Source organism: Gossypium hirsutum, chromosome D11, assembly GCF_007990345.1.
Source record: "Gossypium hirsutum isolate 1008001.06 chromosome D11, Gossypium_hirsutum_v2.1, whole genome shotgun sequence".
NCBI classification, from domain to species: domain Eukaryota; kingdom Viridiplantae; phylum Streptophyta; class Magnoliopsida; order Malvales; family Malvaceae; genus Gossypium; species Gossypium hirsutum.
In genome coordinates, this window is record NC_053447.1 from 29,217,889 (window position 1) to 29,232,677 (window position 14,789).

Genomic DNA, 14,789 nt, shown 5'->3' on the forward strand with positions numbered 1-14,789 from the left:
TTAAATATTAATTAAATATTAATATTAAAATTTCGAAAAATACAAAAAAATATAAATTACATTTTGACCCTTAAACTTTTCCAAATTTACATTTTGACTCTTAACCTTTTTTGAATTTGCATCTTGACCCCTAATATTTTGTAAATTACATTTGGGACTTAAACTTTCTAGAAATTACATTTGGGCCCATATTTTCTTGAAATTACATTTTTTCCCCAGAAACTTTGCACCCTTTACATTTTGGTCCTTCTGGGCATGACAAGACCGCCCCCAATCAGCATTCGGGTGTGCCCCGCTCGCCACGCATGGCACCCCCAATGCATGGCCTCCCTTCTCCGCTGCCACCTGAAAACAAAGAAGAAGGAGACAAAATGGAAAGCTTAAAAAGAAAAAATTGAAGAGAAAGGAGGGGGAATTTTGGGGGGAACCAAAGAGAAAAAAAAAGAGAGAGCAGAGAAACCAAAAAAATCAAGCAGCAGCAAGCAAAAGCCCTCACCACCGTCGCTCAACCACCGCCACCGTCGTCTTCCCTTTACCTCCACCACCTGAAAAGCCGCAATCAATCAAAAAGAAAAGCAAAGCAAAAAAGTGCAGCAAAAAAGAAAAAAACGAAAGAACAACTTTAAAAATTTATGCTTCTCCTTCGCCACCGTTGTGCCCACTGCCGCGCCCTTGCATTCCCACCACCGTCGCACCTACACAAAGAAGCAAAAAAAGAAAATAAAAAAATAGCAAACAAAAAAAAAACAAGCAAAGAAGGAAAAGAGAGGAGAAAAAGAGAGTTTCGCCGCGCGCCCCCGTTGACCGTCAGGGCGTAAAAGGGCTAGGTTCAGCCCGAAGGAGAAAAAGAAATAAGAAGGAAGAAGAAAAAAGAAAGAAGAAAGAAGAAAAAGAGAAAAAGGAAAGAAAAAGAAAAAGAAAAAATATATATAACAGTCGGGTCTATTTGACCCGATCTGTGCAAAACTTGACCCGACCCGACCCGACCCGGATTCAACTTGAACAGCAACAATTAGCAGCAGCACAGCAACCCAATTCTGCAGCAACAGATCAGACCCAAAACCGCAGCCCAATCCAGCATCAAACAGCAGGTAGGCCAGCAGTCCAGCAGTAACCCAGCCCAGTTTCAGCAGCAGGCCACAGCCCAATGCCTCAGCAGCTCCAGTAGGCCCGATTGCAGCAGTGAAGCAGGCCAGCCCACTAAAGCCCAATCCGAAAAAAAGGAAAAAAGTGCCCATTCTTCAAGCCCATAACTTTGGGCTTTTGGTAATTTTTTTATCCATTTTAATTTAGTCTATTTATTTAAATATTGCTTCATTTTAATTAAATTAACATTTTAAAAATAACTTTTTAGAAATATTATTATGTTCATTTTATTTGCATGTTTAAAATAAATAAAAAATAAGAATTATTTTAATGCATAAGGCAACGAACTGATTTAACATTAAGTCGTTGATTTCATCGCTATGTTGGGTGAATATCGATAGCTCGTGTTAAATACGCGACGTCCTTCTAAAAATTGAAAATATTCAAAAATTCTTTTTAAAAAAAAGGATTTCTCGTGTTTTAATAGAATTACGATTAAATGTTAAGTTGAATCGATTTGACATTAAATCGACGATTTTATTGCCATGTCCAGGTGAATATCATCGATTCGTGTTAAATACGGTACATTTTTTAAAAAATCGTGTTTCAAAAGTTTTCATGTTTTCAAAATTTCTCGTGTTTCAAAAAATAATAATAAATTTTCCCGTGTTTCAAAAAATATATTTGTGTTTTTTTTTAAAAATAATTTTCGTGTTTCAAACTTTCGTGTTTTCAAAAATTTCTCGTGTTTCAAAAAATTTTGGCCTTTTCGCGTTTTCAAAAATTTTCGTGTTTTCAAAATTTTCTCGTGTTTTAAAAATTTTCGACTTTTCGCGTTTTAAAAAATTTTCGTGTTTTCAAAAATTTCTCCTATTTTAAAAATTTTCGACTTTTTGCGTTTTCAAAAATTTTCGTGTTTTAGAAATTTTCGTGTTTCTAAAATTCTCGTATTTCAAAAATTTCCGTGTTCTCAAAAAAATTATTATCGTGTTTCAAAATTCTCGCGTTTTCAAAACAAAAATTCCCATGTTTCGATTGGATCACGACTAAATATTAAATTGAACTCGTATTTTTGAAAATTAAGACAATATGTGTTTAACGAGATACCAATTTTGGGCGTCGTGAGGGTGCTAATACCTTCCTCGCGCGTAACCGACTCCCGAACCCTAATTTTCTCTGGATTTCCACGTAGACCTAAAATTACCTCTTTTTTAGAAAAGTTTAAAAAATATTTTTTTCTTTTAAAAAAGAGAATTTATTAGGTGTCCGATCACACCTAGAAAAAAGATCAGTGGTGACTCCCTTTTCAAATAAAATCGAGATACTGTTTTCAAATTTGCAATAATCATTTCTACTAGCGTCCGTGCCTAAATTTTTAGGTCGCTACTGTTACAATTTGCCTATTAGTTAACCACTAATCAATTATACCAAAACACATATCAACCATAATAAGGTCATATAATTATATATATCAAAATGTATCAAACATAAGCCATTCAAATGACTAATCACAACAAAACATTTACATGCCATCAATGGCCAAGTTAACCTATACATGCCATTATATCAAAGTTGATTTAAAAAATATACTGAAAAAGGGCGATTGATAGTGTGATGTGGCTCAGACCACCTTAACGAGCTTTCGGTTTACTATAAAATAGAATAAATAAAACAGAGTAAGCATTTAATGCTTAGTTAGTTCGTATAATAGGAAATTAACTTACAATTCATTTACATTTAAGGTAAGCATGCAAAATACATCCAAAGTAATTTGCCAAATAGTCTAAGCACACATAACCTCGTCGAACATGTTAGTCATGTATTTCATGTGAATATCAAGAAACAGGGATGAGCTCCTCAAATATTAATTTTCCATGTGTTTTCAGGTGTATACAGGTAGTATCTCATTCATAATTCATCTTTACTTATATCAGAACTTTGCCCATTAAACCATTTGAAATATCGATGGATACACGGGTAGTACACATAAAGTTCACACAACTTTAATCCGTCAATTCATATTCAAGAATGCTCATGTGAACACATAAATGAAAAGCTTTCTCTCAAGCCATATAACGGGAAGCTCATGTGAGCCATGTAACGGGAAGCTAATTCGAGCTGTATAATGAGAAGCTCATAAGAGCCATAATTAGGAAGTTCAAGCGAGCCAATATCGGGAAGCTCCGGAGAGCCATATATCAGGAAGCTCATAAGAGCTATGGTGTGTCTACAACACATGCAGAATCACAACCAATCGGGATGCTCTGAAGAGCTATTAACGGGAAGCTCGCAAGAACCATATAATAGGAAGCTCGAGAGGGCCAAATATTGGGATGCTCATGAGAGATAATAACGAGACGCTCTTTCGATGTATGGTGTGCCCGTAACATATGCAAGACCATAACCAATTCGGGAACCCTGTATCCATCAAATCTCATTTATCCAAACAGGACTTATTATTTATTGGGCATTATTGGATATGTGATCAATTTCATACATATGACATTTATACAATTCACATATACAACATTCAATTCAAACAAATAAATATATACAATTTAGTTACACGAACTTACCTTGACAAGTGTTCGTGAATTGTAATCTACTAATCCAATGCTTTTTCTTTTCCTCGATCCAATTCCATATTTGGTCTATCCGGATCTATACGAGTAAATTTAGCTCAATTTTCTACAATTCATATTCAATTCAATCCAATTCACATCTTAGGAAAAATTACTATTTTGCCCCTATACTTTTAATTAATTACAATTTCATCCCTAGGCTCGGAAAATGAAATTCATGCAATTTAATCCTTATTCCAAGCCTAGCAGGTTTTTAAATGCAACATTAACAACCCATGTATTTCATAAAATTCAAAATTTTTCCATGAATTTTACATCTTTACAATTTAGTCCCTAAATCACAATTTCATCAAAATTCACTTTACAAAAGTTGTTTATCTATCAACAACCTTTCATTTTCTACCATAAAATTTCATAATTCAACTATATTCATCGATGTAAAAATCTTAATACTTTGATAAATTTACAAATTAATCCCCGAGATAGCTAGATTAAGCTATTATGATCTCGAAAATATGAAAATTATTAAAAACATGACAAGAAAACATACCTAATTGAGCTAAATAGGTTTTCTCAAGACCCAAATTCCATGGCTAGGATTTCCATCTTTTTATTTGGGAAAGATGATGAAATATGATGATATTTTAGTATTTAACTAATTTATCATCTTTATTTTATCATCTTTCCAATTTAATCCTTTTCTTTTCTTAAATTTCCATGGATGAATCATCATACTTATCTACTAACTCCTTTTAATGGTCTATTTGTCATATAAGGACCTCCAATTTTTAATTCCATAGCTATTTGATCCCTTTAGCTATTAGAATTCAACTTTTGCGCTTTATGCAATTTGGTCCTTTCCATCTAATTAGACATGTAACCGATAAAATTTCTTTACAAAATTTTCATACAATATTTTAGTCATAATACAGACCATAAAATAATTTTAAAATAATTTTTCTTACGGACTCGGATTTGTAGTCCCGAAACTACTATTCTAATTTCACTGAAAACGGGCTATTACAGTTGGCATGTCATAGGATAAATTGAGTACGAGTTACTTCAATTATGTGTTAATGAGCGTTGAGCGCATTTTCCTTCGGACGTTTCAATGAGTGCAAGGCACAACTTTTATTTCGATTATACTGATGAACGCTAGGCACGATCTATCTACTTTGGATGTTTCAATGGTGCCAAATTTGTGTTAGTTGGGATCCGTGTATTCGTTTGAGTCTGAGTCATATTAATAGGAAATATAAATTGCAAAATAGTTAATTGACATTTGAAAATGAGATCAACATTATGAAATTGTATTACAAGTACGCATTTGCGATATATAATAATTGATAGCATGTGAAAGATCATGCAAACCGGTTGAACAAGCCTAAGGGCTGATATAGAATAATGATGGTAGATTTGATTTCAATTCAAGGATGATATACGAATTTGATTGAATGTAATAGAGTGAAAAATAATGTGATTGTTAAGTACATTGGTATGATATGTTAATTAGTTGTTAATTGAGGTAGTATGTTTAGTTGGTTCTTTTGGCATAAAGAATGTATCTTGTAGCATATGTATAGTGTTATATGTATTGAAGAATGGCATGAGTTGTATGTGAATTAGTTGGTATTGAATTGGAAATTGATTGTATGCTTTTGATTTGAAATTTGTATTAAATTAATTTGAATAATGAAAATACCATTGAGGTTTATTACTTAGCGTACGATTTTGTTTTCCATGCGCAGGTTAGGTTTATGACGAGGTACCAAGCATCAACTTCAGCATCCAGACAAAGATCCAAACTCAACAACGTTTGTATAGTTTCTTTTGTTGGTTATACGACATGTACCTAGGTTAAGTTAGAATTAGTATTTTGATTTGATTATATGCTAAATACATGGAATTCGAAATGTCATAACCTATAATTAGGCAAGTTTTGTGGTATGATAATAGCCTAATTGGTTTTGTGTTGATATACATATGTTTATAAGTTCCCACTAGTTAAATGAAGGACTTAAATGAATTGATTGTGTATTCAAATGAAATTATTGAAATGAATGTTAACATGTATCTATAATTGGTACTTTAGACATAAATGAACTCACTAGGTGTATGGATTTGGTGGAAAATTTTATGTGCAAGTAAATTTGAAAGGTTTTAAGTGTTTACAAACAGGCACCAAAACTTATCTATTTGAAAACAGTATGTCACGTCGAGACGTTGAACGGTGGTTATCGCAATGAAATCAGGCCACCATGCCACGACGTGACATCGAGCATGGGTCGTTGAGACGAGACCTAGACAATATGTTACGTTGCGACGAGAAACCCTCTGACGTCATGACATTGGCTTGAAATTTTGTAAACATTATTTCGATCTCGGGTTAGTATTGAGCTTTCGTAAGCTCATATAAGACCCAAAAATAAATACGAATCAATTTATATACCTCTTTAACTTATATTGAGATGTTTATGTTATAAATTGAACCGTGATTTATTCGTTGCTGCTCTGGCAACAAATATGACACCTTGTAACTCGAACTTGGCAACTGGGTCGGGTATGGGGTGTTACATGTACAATTTTAAAATTAAAAAAATATATTAAATTGTGAGTAAAACAAAATTTAAACACATAAATACATCAGATTAACAATACTAAATACACTACAAGTATTTATCATCATGTTGTCATCAATTGTGAGTTAGCATTGAGTTAACTTGTGATACCAACTTAATAATAACATTATTAATAAAACTGTTGGAGATAATAAATTATGCATATTAAAGTAAAAATTATAAAATACATTAAAATGAAACATTAGTTGAGTGGTACATTTAAAGTTTTACCAATTCAATTGGCATAAGTTTAAATCCTATTGTATGCAATTTTTTATTAGCTTTTGTTAATTTGAAAAGATTAAAGTACATTCAAATAATATAATTTATTTTAATTATGAAAAGGATATTTCATAATTTTCATAGTAGAAAATTAAATAATAGTATAAATAATAAATTAAAGGGTAAAATGAAAATTTTAATCTCTATTGAAGGTACAGCCTATGTACTGGATGTCTGCTGAAAAATAACTCAGTGTGGTTGAAAAGTAAACGAGAGGTTTATCCAAATAATCTTTCAGTCAAATTACTTTCAGTTGGATATTATTATTATTATTTGCCTAAAGATTGCAACTCATGGGAGCTGGGATGCATCCAAAGGGCCCTAAGGCTTTGAGTTGAGGCCTCAATTTATAGCAGAAAAAGCAGAAGAAAAAGAAAGGGTGATTGGGGGATATTTCATTTTCATGATAGGGAAAAACCCCATTTTTTAGAGAATGCAAGAATGGAATGGAACCCCAAAAAATGTGATGGTTTATAGGCATTCACTTCAGCCAACCAAACCCCACACTCCTTCCCCCTACCCCTGGGTTCCAGCCCTTGGATAGGGCTCTCCCTTATTTTAATTGAATTGTCGAACCATCTACTGAGTCCCTGCAATATTTTTAATGAATTAATTTGAAAATGGTTTATTAGAAATGAAGGTGTGAGTGACATTAGTCACTACTCACTATGTGATGTCTGAATCTAATGCTTCTTCCCTTTTTATTTTTTGGGGTCAAAACTTTCATTTAATATTGTAAGGTATTCTTTATGTAACTGAACAATCAAAGAATTTAATATTAGTAAAGAAATAAATAAAAAGTATTAACAAAACCATTAATCGATAATAAGGTAATTAATGTAGTCAATAGTAAAAAAAAGTTATAAATTTGGAGAAATTGAAATTATAAAATTTATATTAAAGAAAAAGAAATAGTACATAGATTCCAATCAAATTAAAACATGAAAAATGAGAATTGACCAAAAGGGAGTAAATAGCAAATGGAAAAGCAAGCAAGCAAATAAACAAAATATGTAAGTCTTCCATTTGGAAGAGATGATATTTCACAGTTAATTCTCTTACTCCATTTATATGATATAATTAGTAAGCTGAAATTTTATTACAGTTGATACAACATCTGATGGGTCACAGTTTCCCATCATAAGGAAAAGAAAAGGTGGCATTAATGGTGGAACACATAGGCTAAAAGCTTCTAATTCCATCATTGTTTGTCATGGACTAATATTCCTTCAATTCAACGTTTCTAAGTTTCAATCAATCCTTCCACGACACAACTAGAAGACAATCATAGTTGCCTGCTGGTTCCCCACAACTCAGAACCACCCCCCCCCAAAATTCCCCTCCCATGACCCATCTCCCAACAAAAGTTAAATGACCAAATCCTCTAATTCTATTCCCTTTCTTTCCCTTTTCCCCCTTTCTAATCCGTTTTGTCACTATCCTTAAGCCCTCAGTTGTGCAGCTCTCAGCCCCACCTTCTCTTGTCTCTCTCTCGCTTTGGCCTCAATTTCATCCAACAGTATTGGTCTTTCTCCCTCTGTCTCCTTTGTTGCTACCTTGTACCACCGCAACCCAAGGAGGATTGACCTGTTTTTTTTCCTCTTTACATTTCCTTGCCATCTGCTGACCAAGTTTTTGGGGTTTTGTTCCATGGATATGCTAATTATTCTCTTCCTGCTAACCTCCGCCGCTCTTCCATTGGCTTCACCAGATCCAAACGACGAGGCTTGTTTAACCCACGTTAGCCAAACCTTGAAAGACCCTTTGAAGAACCTGCAAAACTGGACCAAACCCAACTTCGCTAACCCTTGCAACGGTTTCACTTCTTATCTCCCTGGTGTCACCTGCAACAATGGTCGAATCTACAAGCTTTCCCTTACTAAACTCTCTCTCCAAGGCTCTATCTCACCTTTCCTTTCCAACTGCACTAATCTTCAGTCACTTGACTTGTCTTCAAATTCCATCTCAGGCCCCATCCCACAAGAATTGCAGTATTTACTCAACCTGGCAGTGCTGAACCTTTCATCGAACCGACTTGAAGGCGTGATCCCACCGCAGATTACCTTATGTGCTTATTTAAACGTCATTGATCTTCATGACAATTTACTCACTGGCCAGATTCCTCAACAATTAGGCTTTCTATCACGGTTGTCAGCTTTTGATGTTTCTTACAACAAGCTTTCGGGGCCAATACCAGCCTCTTTAGGGAACAGAAGTGGGAATCGGCCGAGTTTCAATGTCACTTCTTTTGAAGGCAATAAGGATCTTTATGGATACCCTTTACCACCCATGAAAAGCAAAGGGTTGTCAGTTTTGGCCATTGTTGGGATCGGGTTAGGAAGTGGGCTTGCTAGTTTGGTGCTTAGTTTTACAGGAGTTTGTATCTGGTTGAAGATTAGAGATGAAAAGATGGCTGCCGAAGAAGGGAAGATGAGTCACCCTATGCCTGATTATTAAAAGCTTGAATCTAAGATTAATTACTGATCTAAAATGGGGAAAAGAAAAGACTGAAAATTCCAGGTATGCTTTTAATTAAATCCTTTCCTTTCTTCTCAATTTTTAAGTGAGGTTTGGGTTGAATCTTTATTTTCCTAAAGCAGTTGCCTTTTCTGGGTGTTTATGATCTTTTTGTGTTTAACGATCTTAGGATTGTCTATAACATTTATTTTCAACAATGTATAAATTTCTGAGTAAATATAAAGTATTTATAAGAGTTAAAGTCGATCCAATTTTAACACTGCTTTTTTGCTACTTGGTAGGCACTTCCCCTGCTGGTTTCTGCTTTATTTTGGGTTATGGAATTCAACGTTGAGGTCTCTAATCCATGGGCGCAACTAAAAGGAGAAACCATACTGTAATTGCATTTTATTATTGACAACCCATGTGACCTTGATCATTAACGTTTTAATCTTTAAATTTTGGAAAAGTGATCCCAAACCATTTCAAAGTGACCCTGAAAAACATGCTCAGGTGAATTCGCTATAACATCGATTCTTCTTAGAATTGTGTGACCCAAATTCTAAGAGATTGCTTGCAAGTCAAGTTAAACAAAAATATATTTTCTTTCTAGAAGATTTAGTATTTATTAGTATAATATATTTAGCATTTATTAGTATAGTTTATTTGACTTACTAATTTAGCCTATAAATAGGCTCCTTTACAATCTTAGAATTAAGAGACACCCATTAGATTAGAACTCATAACACATTCAGAGAATTTTGTGTTTACGTTTGAGGGTTCTTTGTTTTTCGGGTTTTCGGGGTTTAGTTTTTATCTCCATCTTTTGTACTCTTCATTCTTTTGCCATTATAGTAAATTTATCTTTGCCCGTGGTTTTTTATCCTCTTTTGAGGGGTTTTTCCACGTTAAATTTGTGTGTTCATCTTCTCAATTTCTTCTACTATTTTTACTTGTTCGTTGCTTAATCGGGACGATCCTAACAATTCTAATGAAAATTTAGGGCTTCCTTATCTCCAACAATTCATTTATCTACTTTTCTCACCTAAAATCCACTTGTTTTTTTCTTATTTATTTATTCCAGAAGCTCACATTTTACAATTTCTTTGTTGATCCTGTTTAGTAATTGGTTGATAGTTTATTATTGATCGCAATGGTTGGTTTGATCAACTTATTCTATTAATTGATTTGACCAACCGATTTTATTAACTGTTTATTTAAAAGTGTTCAATCAAACTTAACTGATATGTGTAAAATGACAAATAAGGGTATGACACAATTTATTCTTAAATATTTATTTGTTTATAATAATTTAGTTTTTATTGTGTGAAATTATTGAAATAAAACACAATTACCAAAGAATTAAAACATCCATTATAGAAATTAATTAGTAAATACTTTTGAAATTTTAAATAAACAAAATTCTTAAGTTTCTTATTTGCGAATATCAACCTTGAGGAAATTGATAAATATTAATAGTGTACCGATATAATTGTAAACTATATTCTTAGTGATAATTATGTCATGTTCTTAGCATGTAAATTGGTAATAATTATATCACTCTTTGAATAAATTTGTCAAATAACATATTTCAATTAATATAAAGTAGCATAAGAAATCATTTTACATAAGTAAATTGAAAATAAATTAAAAGTACATAAATATTCAAGAAATGGATATATATCCAAACAAGTAAAAACGAATATTTAAGAAACACGACGTTATAGTCTAGTTGCCATCAAACTAGTAGTGATGTCATCGATTTACAAGGACAAAAAATTTCGATAAATAAAGGCCAGAGGAAATGTACAACAAAATTTAAAAGGATAGAAATAACTAACCTTACTGAATGAAATCATCTTGCAAACGAATTTCCATAGTTAATTTTTATAGATTCACAATGGAGGTTTTTTTTTGAAGAATTGCTTTAGACTTTGAAGGTGAAAGTAGAAATGAGAGAATGGAGGTTATTAATATCTTGACACCTCTATTAGGTTTGAGAGCATGTGGCAAATGGAGTAATTTTTTAGTAAGTATGGTTAGATATGTCATTCCACATATCTTATTCATAATCACTTGTGAAAAAAGTTGCCCATCCTTGATTTTTTTTTTTGTTTTGGAGGTTTTAGCTCAATAAGCTCTTATAAACCTCTATTCACCAAAAATTACAATTAGAGAGTTTGACTACTCAATCCTCCATTTGTGCCTAAATCAACTAAAAATGTTCAACAATTTGTTTACCAAACACCCTAATTTAAAAAAAAAATTAATTGGTAAGTGAAAATTTTGAGATGGATTTAGATTTTATTTTCATTCGAATTTAAAAAAAAAAAGATAAATATCAAATTTATTGGTTTAATGTGTAATTTATTACATAAATTTTGATTTGGTGCAATTATATATACGAAATTTAAATTGTGGTTCATATGTATATATGAAACTTTGATTTTGATTCAAATGTACACATTTAAAAAAATACATACATACATTTATTTTCATATTGAGTTAATATAATTATTTGTATTTGCAATATATCAATATAAAATTATGCTAACTTGATAATGTTGGTAATTATTTGTGAAAATTGAATCAAATCAAAATTTTATATTTAAAATCGAACAAAATCAAAGTTTGTATATGATATTACATATTGAATCAAAATTCGTATATAATTTTGTATATGATATTACATATTGAATCAAAATTCGTATATAATTTTTATATTTATCCTAAATTTAAAATGTTTAATTAAAATTAAATGATTTATTTATAATTTTAACATCCACTTTTAAAACAGTAATTAAGTCCTCTATTTGACTTCTTAATTATAAAATTTGAAATTTTGTTAATGCAATTTCATGTTTGGTAGTTGTTTTTCTTTTTTATAATAGAAACATAAGGAATACAATAAATATTTTTTTTATTTTTATTGATTCGAATCGAGGCACCAAATTTAATATTTGATAAACTGTTAAAAAAAATTCTTTTTTACCTATATGGGTTTAAATTAATGCCAATTTATTTAAAACTAAAAATACTTATTTTCATCATTTTTCACTTTTACATAACATCTTTAAAGGAAAAAATGAAAATAATTTTATATATTTTTATTTTCCAAAAATTATTTTTAAATTTTTTAACTAAACATGTTTTCTTCAATAATTTTCATTTTCTAATAAAATGAGAACAATCTAAACAGAGTCTTAATTTCGGGTGTTATATAAGAAATTTATAGGTCATTTATATTAATTATAAAGACTTTAAAATCTATATTTTGCATGTTGTAGTATTGATAACGGATTATCATAATTTATTTCATATTTTTATTATAATCTATGTTAGAATTCTAAAATTTATATTAATTTATAAGTGTTATATTAAAACAACATTTTATAAATAATTTATATTAATTGATGATAGCTCGATGAAGCAAACCGAAAATGTCAAGAGAGAGGGTGAATTGGCCTTTAAAAAATTTGGTGAAAGTAAAGGTAAGAATGAATAAAGAACATAAAGAATTTAGAGTGGTTCAACCCCAATTGCCTACTCCACTATCTCAGCTTTCCACCACTAAGGATTTTCCCAAATTCACTAATTTGTTCAACCTTTGAGGATAATGTTTAACCTTACAACTCCTTAAGATTTCTACCCTAAATCTTAAGTTTCAAGCCCTCTCAAAGATATACAAATGAGCAAATAAAGAAACAATCCTTACAAGATAAAATTGTTTGCAAATTAAAGCACAAATATAATGAGAAACACTTGAGCAAAGGGATAGAGATAAAGCTCACAAGTGTATGTAGGAAGAATATGAAAATTTAAGCTCTAAAGTTGTTTGATTGATATTTTTGCTTGAAAGTACTTTGTTTGATGTTGTTCTACTTTGAAAGATGATATTTATCCCCCCTAATAGATTTCCAACCATTGAGGTTGTTGGTGAAATTAATATAGCCGTTAGGGATATAAAAAAAGAGCATTTATTTCACTTGCAACTACGAGTATCGATACCTCCAAAAAGGGTATCAACATTTTTTGTCATAAATGCCAATTCAGTGATCGTTGGAGTGAAATAATCGATACTTAAAAAATATTTTACCGATACTTCCTGAAATAAGTATCGATATCGGATCGAAACTTTGTAGGGTTTATGAGAAACATAATATTATTTTGGTATCAATTTTAAGAAAGGTATCGATATTTTTAAGGTTTCTGAAAACAGTATGCCTTTTTGGTCTTAATTTTTCTAAGAGTATTGATATTTCTAAAATTATCGATACTTAGCTAAATGGTAACGATACTTTTTGGCCTGAAGCAATTCTGACTTGTTTGAAAATTATTTTGATGTGTTAAAATAATTTTAACTTAATTGAGATCATTTTGACTTGGTTAAAAACATTTTCACTTGATTTTAAAATTGTTTCAAAATTTTCTAAGAGTTTATTGTAAATATTCAAAGTTTTATTTCTTAGAATTCAAATTTAAAAATTATTTTGTCAATTTTAGCTTATATTCAAAAACACTTTTAATTTGTTATATCAAAATCTTTTATCAAATAAAACTTAGTTTAACAATCTCCCCATTTTTGATATAACAAAATATTTGGTAAATTTGTTTTTGAATAATTGCTCCCCTTTAATAAAAGACATTTTAAATTTGAGGCCAAAATAAAATTTGTCATTCAAGTTGGCATTCATTTTTACTTAAAAAATTTTGGTCACAAAAATTTGCATTTATCATCAAAGAGTAATCAATCAATTTACATTTTCTTCTCCCCCTTTTTTGTTATATCAAAAGACAAATAAAACTTAAAGAGAAAAGAAGTTAGCTTTCAAAAGATAGATAAAGTTAAATGAGCATCTAAAAAACATCTTAAGATACAAATAAAGCAATAAAGTGTAATAAAAAGATATAAGCATAAACATAAAAATAAAGTTGCAAATGTTATGAAAATGAAATGTATGGTCTAGAGCTAATCTAATCATCATGATGGGGGGAGAAAGGAGGCGTCGAAGGGAAACGGGATAAGAAAGATGCCATTTGCGTCTCCAAAGTCGAGAGATGAGAGTTAACATTTTTTCTAAGACCTCGAATGTCATTGCTCAAGGAATAGATAGCATCGAGGATAGCACTATTAACCTTGGAGGAGGGTTGGGCAGCATACGAAGAAGAAGTCGGTGGAGCAACGGGCTCGGGTACCGAAATATTGTCAAAAGTAGCGTTGACGTCGTCATCTTCATTATCCGCCAGATGGTCATGTTTTATCCAAGTGTTGGTGGCAGCATTGAAATGATATCTCGCATGATGTAGGCCCTATAACTAATAGGTTGATTAGAAGAAACAGGGGGTGTCTCCATGGGTGCTAATGCCTAATTACCTAAACACGTATGATAAATACATACCATGAGGAAGAGTGATATTTGTATTCATCCCCCTTCTAATAACTTTGTAATGTCATTAAACAAGATAAGTGCAAGGTCAAGACGCCTATCGGATTTAAAGCAATCGAGCCACCAATAATCGGTGTTTCAAAGCTTGGCATGCTTTTTGATAGGTCTTAGGTTCCATGTGAGAATTAAATGGAGGACACGATTATGGAGATTGAGTTTGGATGCCGATCCGGACTGGATAAAAAGGGAGGGATCAAAATTCTTTTTTTCGTCAGAGGAACCTTCGGAAGGTAAGTGAAGATAATCGCCAAACTCTTCGAGAGTGAGGTGAATAGGAGTTCCCATTAAAAATGAGATGATGGCAGTAGCAGTGTCAT

The 14,789-nt window shown here is 31.6% G+C and overlaps 1 protein-coding gene across 2 annotated transcripts; it reads left to right on the forward strand.

Annotated features, from left to right (window-relative positions):
- Positions 1 to 7,626: 7,626 nt before the first annotated feature.
- On the forward strand, positions 7,627 to 9,649 carry LOC107954877 (receptor-like protein 44). 2 transcript variants are annotated; one of them, XM_041104018.1, is made up of 3 exons: positions 7,886 to 8,423; positions 8,538 to 9,088; positions 9,328 to 9,649. In XM_041104018.1, exons 1-2 carry the CDS (start codon positions 8,219 to 8,221, stop codon positions 9,023 to 9,025), a joined length of 693 nt encoding a protein of 230 aa, XP_040959952.1. In that variant the 5' UTR covers positions 7,886 to 8,218; the 3' UTR covers positions 9,026 to 9,088; positions 9,328 to 9,649. The 2 variants fall into 2 exon arrangements, with proteins under 2 accessions (XP_016746051.1, XP_040959952.1); XM_016890562.2 differs by having other exon boundaries at positions 7,627 to 9,088.
- Positions 9,650 to 14,789: the final 5,140 nt, after the last annotated feature.

Coding starts and splice junctions, on each gene's coding strand:
- LOC107954877 (XM_016890562.2), top strand. CDS start 8,219: ATGGATATGCTAATTATTCTCTTCCTGCTAACCTCCGCCGCTCTTCCA.